General features: G+C 34.5%; 1 protein-coding gene across 1 annotated transcript in view; it reads right to left on the bottom strand.

Annotated features, from left to right (window-relative positions):
- DHTKD1 (dehydrogenase E1 and transketolase domain containing 1) overlaps positions 1 to 16,060 on the bottom strand; it is a 66,806-nt gene that overhangs the window by 3,772 nt on the left and 46,974 nt on the right. Inside the window, exons 11-16 of the mRNA XM_031938582.1 lie at positions 15,413 to 15,563; positions 12,521 to 12,627; positions 8,660 to 8,824; positions 6,443 to 6,525; positions 3,911 to 4,080; positions 477 to 562 (exon numbers count right to left, since the gene is read on the bottom strand). Of these exons, the coding sequence (XP_031794442.1) occupies positions 477 to 562; positions 3,911 to 4,080; positions 6,443 to 6,525; positions 8,660 to 8,824; positions 12,521 to 12,627; positions 15,413 to 15,563 (762 nt within the window). The remainder of the gene's footprint in view (positions 1 to 476; positions 563 to 3,910; positions 4,081 to 6,442; positions 6,526 to 8,659; positions 8,825 to 12,520; positions 12,628 to 15,412; positions 15,564 to 16,060) is intronic.

Genomic DNA, 16,060 nt, shown 5'->3' with positions numbered 1-16,060 from the left:
AAATCCTGAGCAATCACACAATAGAGGCAGCAAAGATTTTACGGACATGTTGCCAATATACACATATAAATAGCTTGATAAATGACTCTATAGTCCTCTAATTTGAAAGAAGGATTAGCCTGTGTGAAATTTTTTTGGAGGATCAGCCCTGTGATTTTGTTGGCAGAGGGAATTTCTAGGGAGAAAACTCCCAACACCACCACAGACTGGCCCCTGCTCTGCAACTTGGGAGAATTGCCAGAAGCACTGAAAGATAAATACTTTGTTTAGCACCACACAGGCCAGAACGTGTCAGGAATAGGAGTTCTAGCCAGATCTTTCTAACTCCAAGGTCAGCTATCTTTAATGCCAGTTTGCTTCTTGGAATTTGTAAATATACATATTAAGAAACAGTTTAAATACTGAGCAATGATTAAATTTCTTTCTAGATACTCTAGAAATACAGAACAAACTAAAGCAAAATTCAAAAGTCTTACCTTGCAGGCTAATTGTTTTTCAAATCTTGGGGAGATAAAAAACCAGGGACCCATATTTTGTGGCTCTTCTTGGCTCCAAATAAAATCTGCAGGGGAAAGAGCTTCCCATCAATTCATCATGTCCACACACATGCATCCCTTTTCAAAATGATACGCTATTGCTTGTGTGACCCTGAAAAGTTAGCTGAGGTCCTTATTATATAGTGCAATAGCACCACAGAAAAATCTCAGTTAACTGGAACTGCCAAGCTCTTTCTTGACAAGTTTCTTGGATTGCTGAGTACTCATTTAATCACCAACACTTATTTTAACCATTTTTAATGGAAATCTTTATAAAATGTATTATCCACTTTTTAAAGAGGGTGGACTGGACATCACTGGTCATCTTTTGTTGGCTCATTACAAACTTCATTGCAAATAATGCCCTCAATGGTTATGAAGGACTATTGTTCCCATTCTTAAGTAGTATTCAGATTCTTGAGTTTGGGATTATAGATACATAGCTAGATGGAAGCTTCTGAGCCATTTAGTCCTTACTCCTCACTTTACAAAGGAATTAAGGCCCTGAAAAGACCAGTGATTTACTTGCCCAACAAGATCCCAGAAGCAGGCAATAAAAAATAAACACAGTTCAACTGCTGCCTAAGTTGGTGCTCTTTCTATTACAGCAAAGCTTTTTGAGTTGTTTTTCTCTCTGTGTATGTATGTGTCTCTAGATGTGTATGTCTCTCTGTCTGTCTCTGTGTCCCTCTCTGTCTCTTCTCTTTGTCAACTTGTAAGACACAGCTTCTAATTGCAGCTTGAAACAAGCTCTTTCCCCTTTTCTGGGGATCTAGATACTGGATAGTACAATGAATTAGAATTGTATAAAGAGTAAAGAGAATTGAGAGAGAGAACAAGGGTCTCTCTAACAAGTAAAGTTCATGAACTTCTGATATCTCTTTTGGTTGTTTCATGGCCATTTTTTAGAGACTATTTTTTTTGGCTATGTTCAATTCATTCATTAACCATGGGGAAGATAATATGCTAGGCATTGAGGATACAAAACAACTCCTGCTGCAATTATCTGCCCTCAAAGAACAACATTTTACTAGAGGATTCAATATATAAACCAGTAAGCAAAATTATTTGAGAAGAGAAAGAACATCAACATCTTAGTCAGAGGGTGGAGAGGTTTGAGTGGGTCAGGAAAGGTTTCCTGAAGGAGGTAATTCCTAAAAAGAACCTTAAAAAAGCTAAAGATTTAAGAAGAAGGAAGAGGGAATACATTTTAATTACATTGGATAGCCTATGAAAAGGCAAAAAGCAGGAGGAGGAACACCAAGTCAAGGCACAGAAAAAGGCCAGATGGGCCAAAGCGCAGTGTGTATAATGGAATAGTAGGAAATAAGTTGTAAAGTTAAGTTGAAACAGAACTTTAAATATTCTGCACATGATAATTATGGGAATATGTATAGAAGAACTGCACATGTTTAACATATTGGATTACTAGGGAAGGGGATGGGGAAAAGGGGAGAAAAAATTTGGAACACAAGGTTTTGCAAGGGTGAACGTTGAAAACTATCTTTATATATATTTTGAAAATAAAAAGCTATTATTTTAAGAAAAATAAAGATTCTACAGAGCTTTAAAGGCTAAACTGATGAATTTAATTATAGAAGCAAGAGAAAATAACTGAAGATGCTAGAGCAGAGAACTGACATGTGCTTTAGGAAGATGTTCTGGTGGATGGGTGAAGAACATTCTGAAAGGTTGCTGCCATAATCCTGAGTAGAGCTGTGTGAGAAGGATAGAGGAGCATTTAAAGCAGGCAGATAGTAGTGTGAGTGTACAGGAGAGACTAATTATGGGAGAGGAGTCAAGAATCATTTAAAGAATGAATCAACAGAAAATTATTTAGCACTTACTATGTATCAGACACCATGCTAGGAGCTAAGAATGATTCCAAGGTTGTTAGCTGAAGTAGTTGGAAGAATGATTGTTCCCTTAAATAGAAATAAGGATGTTTGGAAGGACAGATTTAGACAAAAAGATGAATTTTAAGCATGTGAACTTTGAGCTATCTTTGAGAAGTCTGGGCAAAGATGACATTTAGGATTAGATTTTAGAAATGCAATTAATGCTAGGTTTATAAATTTGGGAATATTTCTCTAGATGATAATTGAAACTATGGAAGTTAAGGCTCACCAAAAGAGAATGAAAGAGTCAAGAAGGAGGGCCACAAAAAGCTTTGAAGGGACATTCATGATTAGAAGGACAGCATAGAAAAGGAAATTGAGCAATAGGTTCAGATAAGTAGAACAATCAGATGAGAGCAGTATCTTTAAAGCTAGGGAAAAAAGTATCCAAGAGGTAGTCAATAGTGTAAAATACTTTAGAGAAGTCATCCAGAATGGAGTACTTACATGTCTTTTTCTAGGGAATTGACTGTGTAAGGGAGTAAAGTGATAGGCTAATACAAATAGTATGGCATTTGGATAGAGGCTCAGTCTTGGAGTCAGGAACATCTAGATTCAAGTACTACTTCTGGACCAATAATGTGAGTCTAGATAAGTCATTTAACCTCTTAGTGTCTGGATCAATGTTCTAAAATTCAAATTGCAAGAGTTGATGATATGTGCTTTTAGGGTTCTTTCACTGGCAGTTCCAATATACAATGACATTTTGGGTCCAGACCAAAAAAAAAGGAAAAAGGAATGATAGTTTGAAGGGATAGTGTGCCATTTTTTAAATGAATGATGACAACCTGGGTGTGTCTGTAGGCAGCATGGAAGGGTCCAGGATATATGAAGACATTGAAAGTGAAGGAGAAAGGGGTACATCAAAAGGGCAATCTCCCAGAAATGGCAAAAAAGGAGGGGATTAAAAGTGGAGAGGTTGGCCTTAGCAAAAAGTGCCATCACAGACTGCATGGAGCAAAGGATTAGAAAATTTTGAAAAATATAATAAAATTTTGAGAAAGAGATTAGGTAACAATGGGGTTCTTGGCAAACAGCCTCTTTTCCTCAGTAAAGTAAGAGATAGTTTTCTGCTTAAAAAGTGTGGAGAGAGGGTGGTGTGGGAGGATTGAAGAAAAAATAGAAGATTTGGCAAGATGTTATTATGTTTTAATTCTACTGCCACCATGTCACAAATATAGGCAAGTGTAGCCATAACCTAATGTTACTATTTTGAAAAAGTAAATTTTCTGTATGAGCAAGATACAATGCTTAAATTCGCCATGATATTTCTAGCAAATAGAATTTAGTGGCAAATTGAAAGTACTTTATGTTATTTAGAGATCTAGGCAATCAGGAAATACTTGTGAGAGGTCCTAGAAAGGTTCATATTCATTTGAACATAAAAATAAAGGGGCATAAAGGGGTATATAAGGGAAAGAAAGTAACGAAGTCAGACAGCTCTTCCTGAAAATCTGCTCTCCCAAAAAACTTTACCTTTGGCATTTTTGTATTTGCTCAACTCTTGCTGTAATGCTTCCAGTGGAAATGGGCAGAGCTCTTCTATTCGGATGATAGCAGTCTCATCTTTCTTCTTCCCTAAAGTTTCTCTTTGCTTCATCAGAGCATAGAAATGTTTACCAAAGCAGAAAATTATGCTCTTAACACTGTTGGGTAGAAAGAGGAAAAAGGTAGATGGGGAGAAAGGAGCATAAAAGAAAAAAAAATTCATTTCTATATATATATATTTTCCCTAAATTTTACCTTGTTGGGGTTTTTTTGTATGAAAGGTATTGACATAATTTGTTTGACACAGCAGATAGTTCCCCAAAACACCAAAGAAAAACCTTCTACAAAATATATTCTCTTCCTTACCCCCAAAAAGTTTATCAGTTAACAGAAGAAAGACCTTTGTGACTTGCCTTTAAGAGTTTGGTGCTAATATTTACTATTAGCATATACAATTGCTATCTATCCATGTTTATTTGATTCATGTTATTGTAATCATTGTGTATATCTTTATGTTTTAAATTTTTAAATTCTCCCAACAATTTAAGATTTACTACAGAAGATATTCCTCTAGAATTACTTCCAGTATATCTTATTTGAACATAGCTGTTTGCAGATTGTTTTTGCAGGAGACTGAGTCCCCTGAAGGTAACCACTATTTTTGCCTTTCTTTGCATCCCCAGTACTTAACACAATACTTGGTACATAATAAATATTAAATAAGTGCTTCTTAACTACAGATTAAAGTATAAACAAATCATATCTTTTCAAAGGAAGAAAAAAGTTTTAAATATTTAGCTAATAAAACAATAAGACATCATTCAAATGGGCTCACATCATATACTCAGCTGTATTTTTTTGGCCTTCATTATTTTAAATTTTCCCTTCTCCAGGAAATGATTACCTGCTGTCTTAAAAGAACCTTACATCAGATAACTAGGATGCTGCCTAGCTGGAAGCAGGAGGTACAAGTTGTTGTCCATTATTCTTCACCTCTCTACCTCATGCATTGTGATAGTTATAGAAAAGGGACAGAAGAGCACTGGGTTTTGTGACAAAGGAGGCTGAAAGCTGACTGGGGGCTGTGGATAAGTGTAGTAGGAAAGGCAGAACTTGTCTCAAGTGTGTTTCCAGCTGTGGAGTTGGGAATAGAGCACAACAAGTGTGGGAAAGGGCATAAATTGGGAGCTCTTGACACCAGGATACAAGCCTTGAATCTCTTATCATCATGGAAGGTGTTTGTAAGAAAGGCTTTTGAGGCCTGACTTCTAATAACCTACACATAGATAATACATTAGTAAGTAATAATGAAAGCTAAGAGACCAGATTCTATTTAGAACAGCATTCTCATTTAGGGAGTTCAGATTTCAGGGGATTCAAGTAATTAGATAGAAAAAAAATTACAAATTTATTTCAATGTAATTGGTTTTCTTTATAATTGTTTTTTATCGTATGCATTTAAAATCATTATTCTGAGAGAGGGTCCATAGGTTTCACCAAGGTCAAAGTAGTCTTGGACACAACAGAAATTAAAAATCTTTGATCTAGATAATTAAGTTCATGTCCACAGATGATTCTGATTTTTACTTTCTATTCTTACAAGAAAGTGGGGAAGGAGAGTGGGGTGGCAACTTCAATGCAAGATATGAAAGGTATATATCTTTAAGGCAAAGAGAATTTATTAAAGTACTTATAAGTACTTTGTTCTTAAGATACAAAATGTCCTTATTAAAATTACTCAAAAAGCTAGTGCTTAGCAAAAGTATTAGTACAAAATACTAGTACAAAAGCTATTAATAGCTAGCTATTAGAATGTGAGCTGCCTTGTTTTTCTGTTTGTAGCTCTAATACTTACTATATAAGCATTCTTTGATAAGTGACAGAATAATAATAATTTAATAAAATGTTTACACATTTATTTATGTTTATATAAATAGGTTAATATATATCTCCCTCTCCCAAAGCCCCTAAATTAGAAAAACTCTTGTATTTGTTGCATATTTTACAAAAGTGAAATTACAATAAAATACTAGTATAACACATTATTATTCTTGGCCTAGAAAATATAATAATTATATAAAACAAAAGACCAACTTCAAACTTGTTAGATTATAACAAAGATGTTAGTCCTATCTGACAATGTTAGTGTTATAAAAGGATTACATTATAATTTTGCTCTTTATTTTAATTAATTAATTTTTAATTTAATTGATTAATTTTTCTAAAATACTTGTTCCTGCAAGTGGTAATAGTAAAAAGAAAAAAGCATAGGAAAAAAGGAGAAATTTTCTTCATTTCTTTTGCTAACAGACTCTTTTAGGATAATAGATTTTTTTACACAATAAATTTAAAACAAAATACAACAGTGCGCACGTGCGCACACACTCGCATGCACACACACACACACACACACACACACACACACATCCTATTGCTAAATCTCAGTAATTCTGAATTTCTTATCCTCTACTGGTTTTTCTGCTCATTAAAATACTTTATAAGTAATAGAAATCAAATTACTTTTTGGGATCTACAGAAGAATCACCAATGACAGGCTTGAATGTTGTCCCTGGTACCATTTCTTGAAAACTTGACACAGCTGCCTGAAGAAGAAAAAAACAGCAGTATAAGTTATATTAGAATAAACTAAGATGCTTTTGATCTAAATAAGATTTGAACTGAATATACATTTGAATTTTCTAATCCATGAGATGTAAGTTCAAATGAAATCTTAGCCAGCTAACCTGAAAAGAATATAAATGATATTGTGCTGGGAAATGTTTAACATCTATCTGGCTCTCCAGAGGTAGTGTTGGTGGTTAATATAAACATGGCATACTTTTATATTTAATCTGCATCATTAATATTTTGTCCATCTCTTTCTTAATTCTAGATAATCAACAAAACAATAAATTAAACCTTGATTTACAACATTTGTTGATTTCCAGTGTATTAATGCTCAATGGAAAGTGGTTTCTGAACTGCTCTTAGCTAGCTCTGGCAAACTTCTAAATATAAGAATATTCTACAATAAAATGTCTGTGACCCAAACATGATCACATAGTCAAAAGTATTTCTACTAGGAAGACAAAGTTATATAACAAACTGGAGTTCTCAAAACAGCACCATTAATGAAGTTGTCACATATGCAACCTAAGCTCTAGCTATACTACCACAAACTCTCAGTTGTGGTGGTTGAACCCCACCCACCTCCAAGAAAAGTGCCAAGAATAACCAAACTGTTCCATCCCCATCTACCCCTCAGAGCGGAATCCATAGAACATAAGAAAAGAAAATAATTAGTCCAGAAGAACTCTGGATCTGGGCTCTTCTCTATTTTCTAAAGGCTTACCAAGAAGTATTTTTCCCTTAACAGATAATCTGGTTTAGTCCAAAAACAACAGTATAATAATAGCCAGTCTTATGCTCATCAACACAATGTTAATTAGCTTTCCTTCCCACTAAATAAACTAGATAAATAGTGCCCTTCCTATATGTTGGAAATAGCAGCACAATTACTCACAAATTAACTTCATCTTCCAATAGATTTCTTATTGTACCAGGAGCCATGGGAGGATCTAAGGAGAATCTTCTCTGTTTTATGCAAAGTATCTCTGGCATGTCCCTTCCACACTATTTCAGTAGGCAGGAAATTTGATTCCTAGATGATCTAATGAGCTTTGCATTCTTCTCTAGCTAAATAACATTACCCTAATCTTAACCAAATATCTGAAAGAGCATTTGGTTGGACACAGGATCTCTGGGTGAAAAAATGTAGGAAGGACTTAAGTGTCTCATGATTATTGATAAAATAATTCAAGTGTGAGTCACATTCATGGTGCTATCTAAGTATCAACTTTATTCCCCAAACTAGAAAAAAATACCTATCTCTATCTATAGCTGCCACTTCTTTCCCATCTCCTGCCACCTCTTCTCAGAAGCACCATTGAAGCATTCCTTGCTTTCGATTGCATGGCAAATCCTGGGAAAAGGTGTGATGCTTTCAGAGAACCAGGAGGCTTATAAGTAAAAGAGAATATACTAAATACAGGACCATCATAGAAAAGCAAATGGTCCAGCCTATATTATGTGCTGGCTTTGAACAAAAACACTATCCTTGATACTGTTTGAAATTTTCTGCTACACTTGATTTTCCACTCAATTAGAAATTTGTTGGCTTAAATAAGAATACACTTACCTCTGAGTGTACTTACCTCTGAGAGGTGAAAGAGATATCAATCAATTTGCACATGAATGTGAGTGAATTCATAGAATAACAGACTTCCTTTTTATGACATCTCTGCTTATTAAAACAAGATTCTACTTAAATAGTTTGGTTCCCATCTAAACCCTATAAACTCATCTAAAAGTATTAATAACACCTACTTACTTCAATATGCTCCAAGTCTACTATTAGAATATTAAAAATCAATAGATCAATATATGCACGAACTAGAATTTTGCAAGCAGTTTCTTAAGATAGTTAACCAACTAAACTGCTAGTTAACTAATCACTCTAATTTTATCCAGACTGACCTTTTCCATCATCACAAAGAATAATCGAGAACTAAGTATATTTCCATACTTATGTAAAGAAATGGAATCAGTTGAACAATTCTGGAGAGCTTTAGAAATCCTTCAGAAAATGAATTAACTTTGGGAAAGAGAATAATGGAAGTGTGCCAATAAGTGTAAAGAAATAATAGAGACTGTGTTTGCCAGGTTTTTCCTACTTACAGGGAATCTAAGTAGTATTTTTGGAGATGCAACAATGAGGGGTTTCCTGAAGTTCCGAATCATCTGTCTTCGAAGCAAGTGGAAATATTGGGCTGGGGTAGTCGGGTGCACCACAAACATGTTGACATTATCTCCATCCACGCCTTCTTCCACACTGTCACACATCTGAAAAGTGAAGGAAAAAAAAAGAAAATAATAAAATGAAAAACTGCTCCATCAATATTTTCAATTACAAATTCCATTTTTAAGAGGGAGGAAAATAATATTTCATTTTTTTCTTCCATAATATGGAATGATCCCTGAAAAGAGAAGCTGATATTGGTCTAAAGAACCGGTTTTCAAAATATAGCCCCAAAGCATTCAGTGCTTCAATTAAAATTCTTTATAGTCCTTTTCTATCTCCCTCTAGTTCTGTGTAACTACCTCCTCTTTCCTGTTTTACTTTAGTGTGGAGAATTTAAAACAGCATGAATTACAAGAGGACAAAAAGAAAAGTAGAAAATACACAAATGATAACATAAATCTAATTAAACTTTAAAATTGCCTAAGAATGGAGCAGCTAGGTGGCACAATGGATGCATCAGCTGTGAAGTCAGGAGGACCTGAGTTCAAATTTGGCCTCAGATACAACATTTCCTAGCTATGTGACTCTGGGAAGTCACTTAACCCCAATTGCCTAAGGAAAAAAAATTGCCTAAGAATAACATATCTGGTCTATAAAATATATATGCAAATTATATTCAAATATGGAGATATTTGGGGGGCTTTCCTAATTACTGCAGGAAACTTATAGGAGAGACCACTAGTTTAAAGCATGTAAATATAAAGTGTTAAATAAAAAGGAAAGAACTTAAGACCTTGAATCATAAGGATAATTTTAATAATTAAGCTCACCTCCTTCAAACAAAGCTCTACATTGTACATAATCCTTCAAATTATCCCAGGCTCTAGTCTACATTTAGGAAAGCTAAAGTCTAATATAGTCTTCAATCTTTAGGTCATCTAGAAACTAAGAAGCAAAATTTATATATATTTTATATATATATATGTAATGAACTGACAGCAAAAGCATAGTTAATAGGACAAACAAAGCAGACCTACTTTCTTTGGAAAAAGGACACCCTCTCCCCCACCCATTTCTTCACTTTTGACACATACACCACACCCCGAAACACATTCATGTACTCATTATCACTTTTTCCTCCCATTTAATCACCTTCTCCCTTTGAGGAGGAAGAAGGAGAATAAGAGTTAGAGGAAAAAATTTCCCTATTGTTAAATGGTCACTTGAAATTAGTTCTGATGTCATGACATGAGAATGAGAGAGCATTAACCATTTGTCCTCTATCCAGTTGTCTCTCCCCACCTCATTCCATTTTTCTGCTTTCTTCTAACTACCTTGACTTATAATTTTAAAGCCAACAATGACATGTTTGGCACTTAGTGAACTCTGGCAATTGCCACTGAGGACATGCTTGACTAAAACGTTAAGCGCATTTTACTGAAGTTTCACTTTATCTCCAATCCTATGAAAAGACATTGTAAATTAAAGCGGACTGCCCAACTAATTGTTCATAACCAAAAAAAAAAAAAAAAAAGAAAAAAAAAAAGAAACTTGAAAGAAATGAAAATCTTAAAAGCAAACATTTCAAAGTTATTAGTCATTTTGAAAATTAACTAAATACCCATCCTACTCTAACATACAAATAGTGACACTTTTTATAAAGAAAATATATTTATGATTCTTTAATTAAGGGCTTTTCTCTTGAAATTGCACTTTTCTTTTATGGGACAAGCATAAATGAAAGGCAAAGGTTATATCATAGTATCACAATATGAGGGGAAAAGGAACCCGGGAAGTCATCAACTCCAACATCTTCATTTTAGAGATGAGGAATTTAAATGACTTTTCTAATGTCATAGGAATAGTACCAAAAGCAAGATTTGAACATAATCTCCTGACTCAAAAGATAGGGGTCTCACTCTCCAACTGTAAATGGTCATACAATAAGCCTAGGCAATTCTCAAGGAAAGAAATCCAAAATAACAGTCAATGGCCATATGAAAAAAAAAAAGTTCTAAATCATTAAAAATTAGAAAAATGACTATTAAAACAATTCAAAGAATCAGATCAGCAAAGATAACAAAAAAGAAAGATGACAAATGATGGTAGGATGCAAGAGGAAACCATGCACGTTAACAGAATTTTAGTGCAACTGTAAATTAGGATAGCTATTTTGGAATTATACCCCCAAAGTTACTAAATTGTGCTTACTAGATCTATGCTTCAAAGAGATCAAAGAAAGAAGATTGCACATGCACAAAAATATTTATAAAACCTCTTTTTGTGGTAGTGAAGAACTGAAAACTAAAGGAGCACCCACCAATTAGAATATAGATTATAGCATATAAGTATAATGGAACACTATTGTGCCATAAGAAATGATTAAAAAGGATGATTTCACCTGGGAAAATCTGTATGAACTGGTGCACAGTAAAATGAGTAGAACCAGAAGAACAATTTGTACTATAATGATAATATTACAAAAAGAATAACTTTGAAAGACTTAAGAACTCTAATCAATGCAATAGGATAAACTCCTATTCAAAACAAACAAACAAACAAACAAATCCAGTGATGAATGCTGTCCACCTCCTGAGAGAGTTGATAGATACAATGAGATACATATTTGGATATGGCCAATGTGTAGGAATTTGTTTTGCATGACTATGAATTTTTATTAATAAGGGTTTGGTTTTTCTTTTTTTTTTCCTTCAAAGCAAAGGGGGAGGTAGGAAAAAAAAGTTTGTTAACTGAAAAAAGGAGAGCAGAGTGCTTAATTTGGGAGGAAGCTGCTTTTTTAATTGCTCTGGATTACCACGGATCACCTCTATTAGTATGGGTGTCTTTAACCAAATGATGAAGAGAATCTTCAGTAAAATGTGAATTAATAAAGGGTTCTTAGAATAGTAATCAGCCCAAAAATATTAAGAGGAAAAAATTATGCAATGACAAAAAGTATGTGTTTATAAAAGTTGGACTTTCCGTATTTATCATATTTTCATATATCTAAAGAGTCTTGTAAACTTTCAAGTGCTTCACAAATGTGAACTATTATATTGGTGGTCTATTTTCTTCAGCTGCCTTACTCTAGTTTTATATTAAATTTTAAAAATTTTTCCCTTGCCATGGCTGAAAAGCGGCCTGAGCAAGGGAAATGTGATTTGGGTCATTTCAACCAATCAACCAAAAAAGATCTAAAAATCTTGCTTTGCACATTGAATTAAAGATATTCAGACTGCAACAATGCCAAGAGAGATCCTAATCCAATGAATCTCAGAATCATTCCTGCCTAAGCATTTTTCTGCACTAGGTCTGCTAAGCCATCAGTAGGAAATGACCCTACCTAGTTCAAAACATCCTCATGTTAACTCCCATTTATATTAAAATATACAGAACATTTATTATAATTTTTGACATTCTGTTTATTTATATGTTGATATATTATTTAAAAATACTTATTTTGCATGCACTTAATTTAATCTCCTCTCATTGACCGTTCCCAATTTTACAACAATGATGAAAAAAATGGAAAAATATAATTCTCATCATAAACACGCATAGTTCAAGCAAAATATTAGTGATGCTTGAAATCATGTCTCTCTCTGCACCTCTCTGGTAGAGGTAGGTGACATTAATTTTCAGTCTGCAGAATTTGTCAGCACTCAACAGTTTTCAAAATCAAAACAAAAAATTCTTATGAGAAAAAGCAGCTCCTGGAATTTGGGTCTTTTGTTTGTTTGTTTGAGTTTTTGTTATTGTTGTTGTTGGTTTTGGCAGTTACCCACATTCAACCCTACCTGTAGGAAACGCTCCATTCTACAGGAAGAATGGTCTGGTCCAGCCCCATCATAACCATGTGGAAGGAGAATTACAATCCCACTCTGAAGAAGCCACTTGGATTCACCTGTGAAAGATACAGGAAAGGAGAACTGGACTTGGCAGAACATGGATGTGACTAATGAAATAAATGCTACAATCCCCTCAATTCCCAGAAAGTAATATTATTTTAATTGATTAAAACTGCAATTTATATAGTAATCTAGTTTAATTTATTAGGTTTATGTGCATACTCTTTGATCCAGCAGTGTTTCTACTGGGCTTATACCCCAAAAAGATACTAAAGAAGGGAAAGGGACCTGTATGTGCCAAAATGTTTGTGGCAGCCCTGTTTGTAGTGGCTAGAAGCTGGAAAATGAATAGATGCCCATCAACAGGAGAATGGTTGAGTAAATTGTGGTATATGAATGTTATGGAATATTATTGTTCTGTAAGAAATGACCAGCAGAATGAATACAGAGAGGACTGGCGAGACTTACATGAACTGATGCTAAGTGAAATGAGCAGAACAAGGAGATCATTATATACTTCAACAACAATACTGTATGAGGATGTATTCTGATGGAAGTGGATTTCTTCTACAAAGAGATCTAACTCAATTTCAATTGATCAAGGATGGACAGAAGCAGCTACACCCAAAGAAAGAACACTGGGAAATGAATGTAAACTTTTTACCTTCTGAATCCAGTTCTTTCTGTGCAACAAGTGAACTATTCGATTCTGCACACATATATTGTATCTAAGATATACTGTGACATATTTAACTTGTATAGGGCTGCTTGCCATCTGGGGGAGGAGGTAAAGGGAGCTAGGGGAGAAGTCGGAACAGAAGTGAGTGCAAAGGATAATGTTGTTTAAAAAAAAAAAAAACTACCCAGGCATGGGCTCTGTCAATAAAAAGTTATAATAAAAAAAATTTATTAGGTTTATTCAGTCCTGTGGCAGCTTAATAAAAATAGTCTTATTGATAGAGATACCAGCTATCAACCCCAAGCAGGAAAGAAAATGGGAACTGAGCCTAGTCAACCACTAAACAAAATCCAAAGTTAAACAAACTTGCTTCTGGAACAAGGAAGATTATTCCACCAGTAGGAAATACATACATAGTTCTTATACCAAGTTCTTAAGTAGAAAGAACCTAAAACATTAGTGGTAACTAACAGCTGACATTTATATAGTACTTTAAGGTTTGCAAAATGCTAAAATACTAACTGGCATATATTGCATATTTTAATTTGTTTGATCTTCATAACAATTCATTTTTGTGATCCCCATTATACAGATAAGTCAACTGAGGCAGATAGAAGTTAAGTGACTTGCCAAGGATCACTCAGTTAATAAATGTCTGACCCTGGTCTTTCTGACTCCAGGCCAAGAACACTTCTATTGTAGAAGCCTAAATAGGGTTAGACACTTTTATTTATTTGTCATCTATCTTAAATATTGCTGGCAGGTAGATGACATCTCATCACCCACATGAATTTGTGATTTCATCACTTAAAATATTCCTTCCAGTGATCCAATGATAAGCCACATATGTCTGTCAATTCCAGGTGATTCCCAATATTCATTTGGCATATGCAGACATGAGAGTTAGAGTATAGAAAGAACTGGCCTGAGAGGAAGACTTAGGGTTAAGTTCTTTTCTCTGACATATACTGACTATATAATCCTAGATGGACCTTTCGGCACCCCTGGCAAGTGAGGTTATGTTGTAAAGGAAGATGCCCATCCACATTGGTAGAGGAAGTTTCTCAATGGGAGATCCATATACTGATGAAATTACAAGTTTAGACAAAATGTTTATATATAAATACATGTATATACATATTAGAATACATGTTGTGTAATTGTACCTATTACATATATTAATCTAAATAATCAATTTATAATTATCCACATTACTATTTAAATATATATACCTCAGAAGTTGTTACCCATTAGATTCGCAGTCAGAACCACTCCCTCCTCCCAAAGCTGGGGAAATTACCCATGAGAAACATGGGGAATGACCATGATATGATAACTCAGTGGCATTGCCAATTACCATGTTATCAGGAGGCTGGAGATAATCCTCACAACAGATTTCAGTTGCTAAATTCTGAAAATAACAGGGTTAGCAAAAACTTACTTGGGGCACTGAGGCAAATGGATGCAGGAATTATACCACAAGCAGCAGCCCCACTAGGATTAATATATCTGGGCAACAGACTAATACTATAGGAGTGCATTTTATAGGATCATAGGCTTTAGAGTTGGGAGGAAGCCTAGAGGTGACATAGTCTAACCCCTTCATTTTACATTTTAAGAAACTGAGGCTCTAGTTCCCTCAATGGGGAATTCTCATTTTCCCATGAATTAATATACTTGGGAAAAGCGATTTACTATAGAATTCTTTAGGTACATGGCTGGTCATAGCCTTAAACCCATGGGGTCAATTTTTTTGCAATTTTCAATTATTTATATCGGTATATCTCTCCACTAGAGTGGATAATAAATGGCTGATTTTAGTATAAAGCAAAGAAAGGCAATACTATGAAACATAATGATTTAGTCACATCCAAGTTACAAGCAAATGGAATAATATATAGAAGGGCTAACAGTATATTTTTCAATAAAGGATTAAAAAGCAGTCCTCAACCATCTGATACATGAACTCCTTAATCCTAAATATAGAAAATGGCAACAGGGCATGGGGAAGTATGAATAATCTATAGTACTATTTTCTGCTCCAGGAAATAGTATTTGCAAAATAAAAGTATATCCATTTTAAATAATAATCAAAAAATTTCCTGCTAGTAATTGGCAAAGTGCCATATATCCAGCAGGTAGTAGCCAATGTTACGACTAACCTCCAGAGATGAATGTGTCAAATATAATCTGGGCTCCATTGAAGAAGTCACCAAACTGAGCCTCCCAAATAGGCAGTAACTTGGGACTCTCGATGCTCATTCCATACTCAAAGCCCAGCACAGCCTCTTCTGACAGAGGACTATTGCTCACCTAATTTGGTAAAAATAACATAAAAGGAGGAAATAAGATAAGAGACACATGTCCATACAGGTCAGGAGTAAAGCATTTTCTTCCTAGAATATTACAAAAGGTAGGAACCATCTGAGAGCTCAAAAGAAAGGCTTTGTTTGCATGCTTCCTCAGACTATTCTCACTTAGGAAGTTGCTGTTCAGTAAGCTAAGGGAGGTGGGAAAAAAAGAAGATATGAGGTATATTATCTGCTTTGTACAAGGAAAAGCACGTACACAAGCTTTCAAGCTACTATAATTATAACAAAGTCTAATAAATCATAAAACAAAAGACTACTCTTTATTAACTATCTACAGTTCTAACATCAAACTGGTATCTGGAATTTTCAAGTTCATTGAGAATGCTCTTAGTCAGAGGAGAAGAGTTTTTATGGCATGGGTGCATCATAAAAAGAATCTGCTTAAGGTGCACTTCTTCTAGGAAGTCTTACGTATTTAATACCACATCATGTCTTACA

This window comes from Sarcophilus harrisii, chromosome 5 (assembly GCF_902635505.1).
Source record: "Sarcophilus harrisii chromosome 5, mSarHar1.11, whole genome shotgun sequence".
Taxonomy (NCBI): Eukaryota; Metazoa; Chordata; class Mammalia; order Dasyuromorphia; family Dasyuridae; genus Sarcophilus; species Sarcophilus harrisii.
Note: the sequence above shows the minus strand (reverse complement) of the source record. Positions and strands in the feature narration are given on the sequence as shown.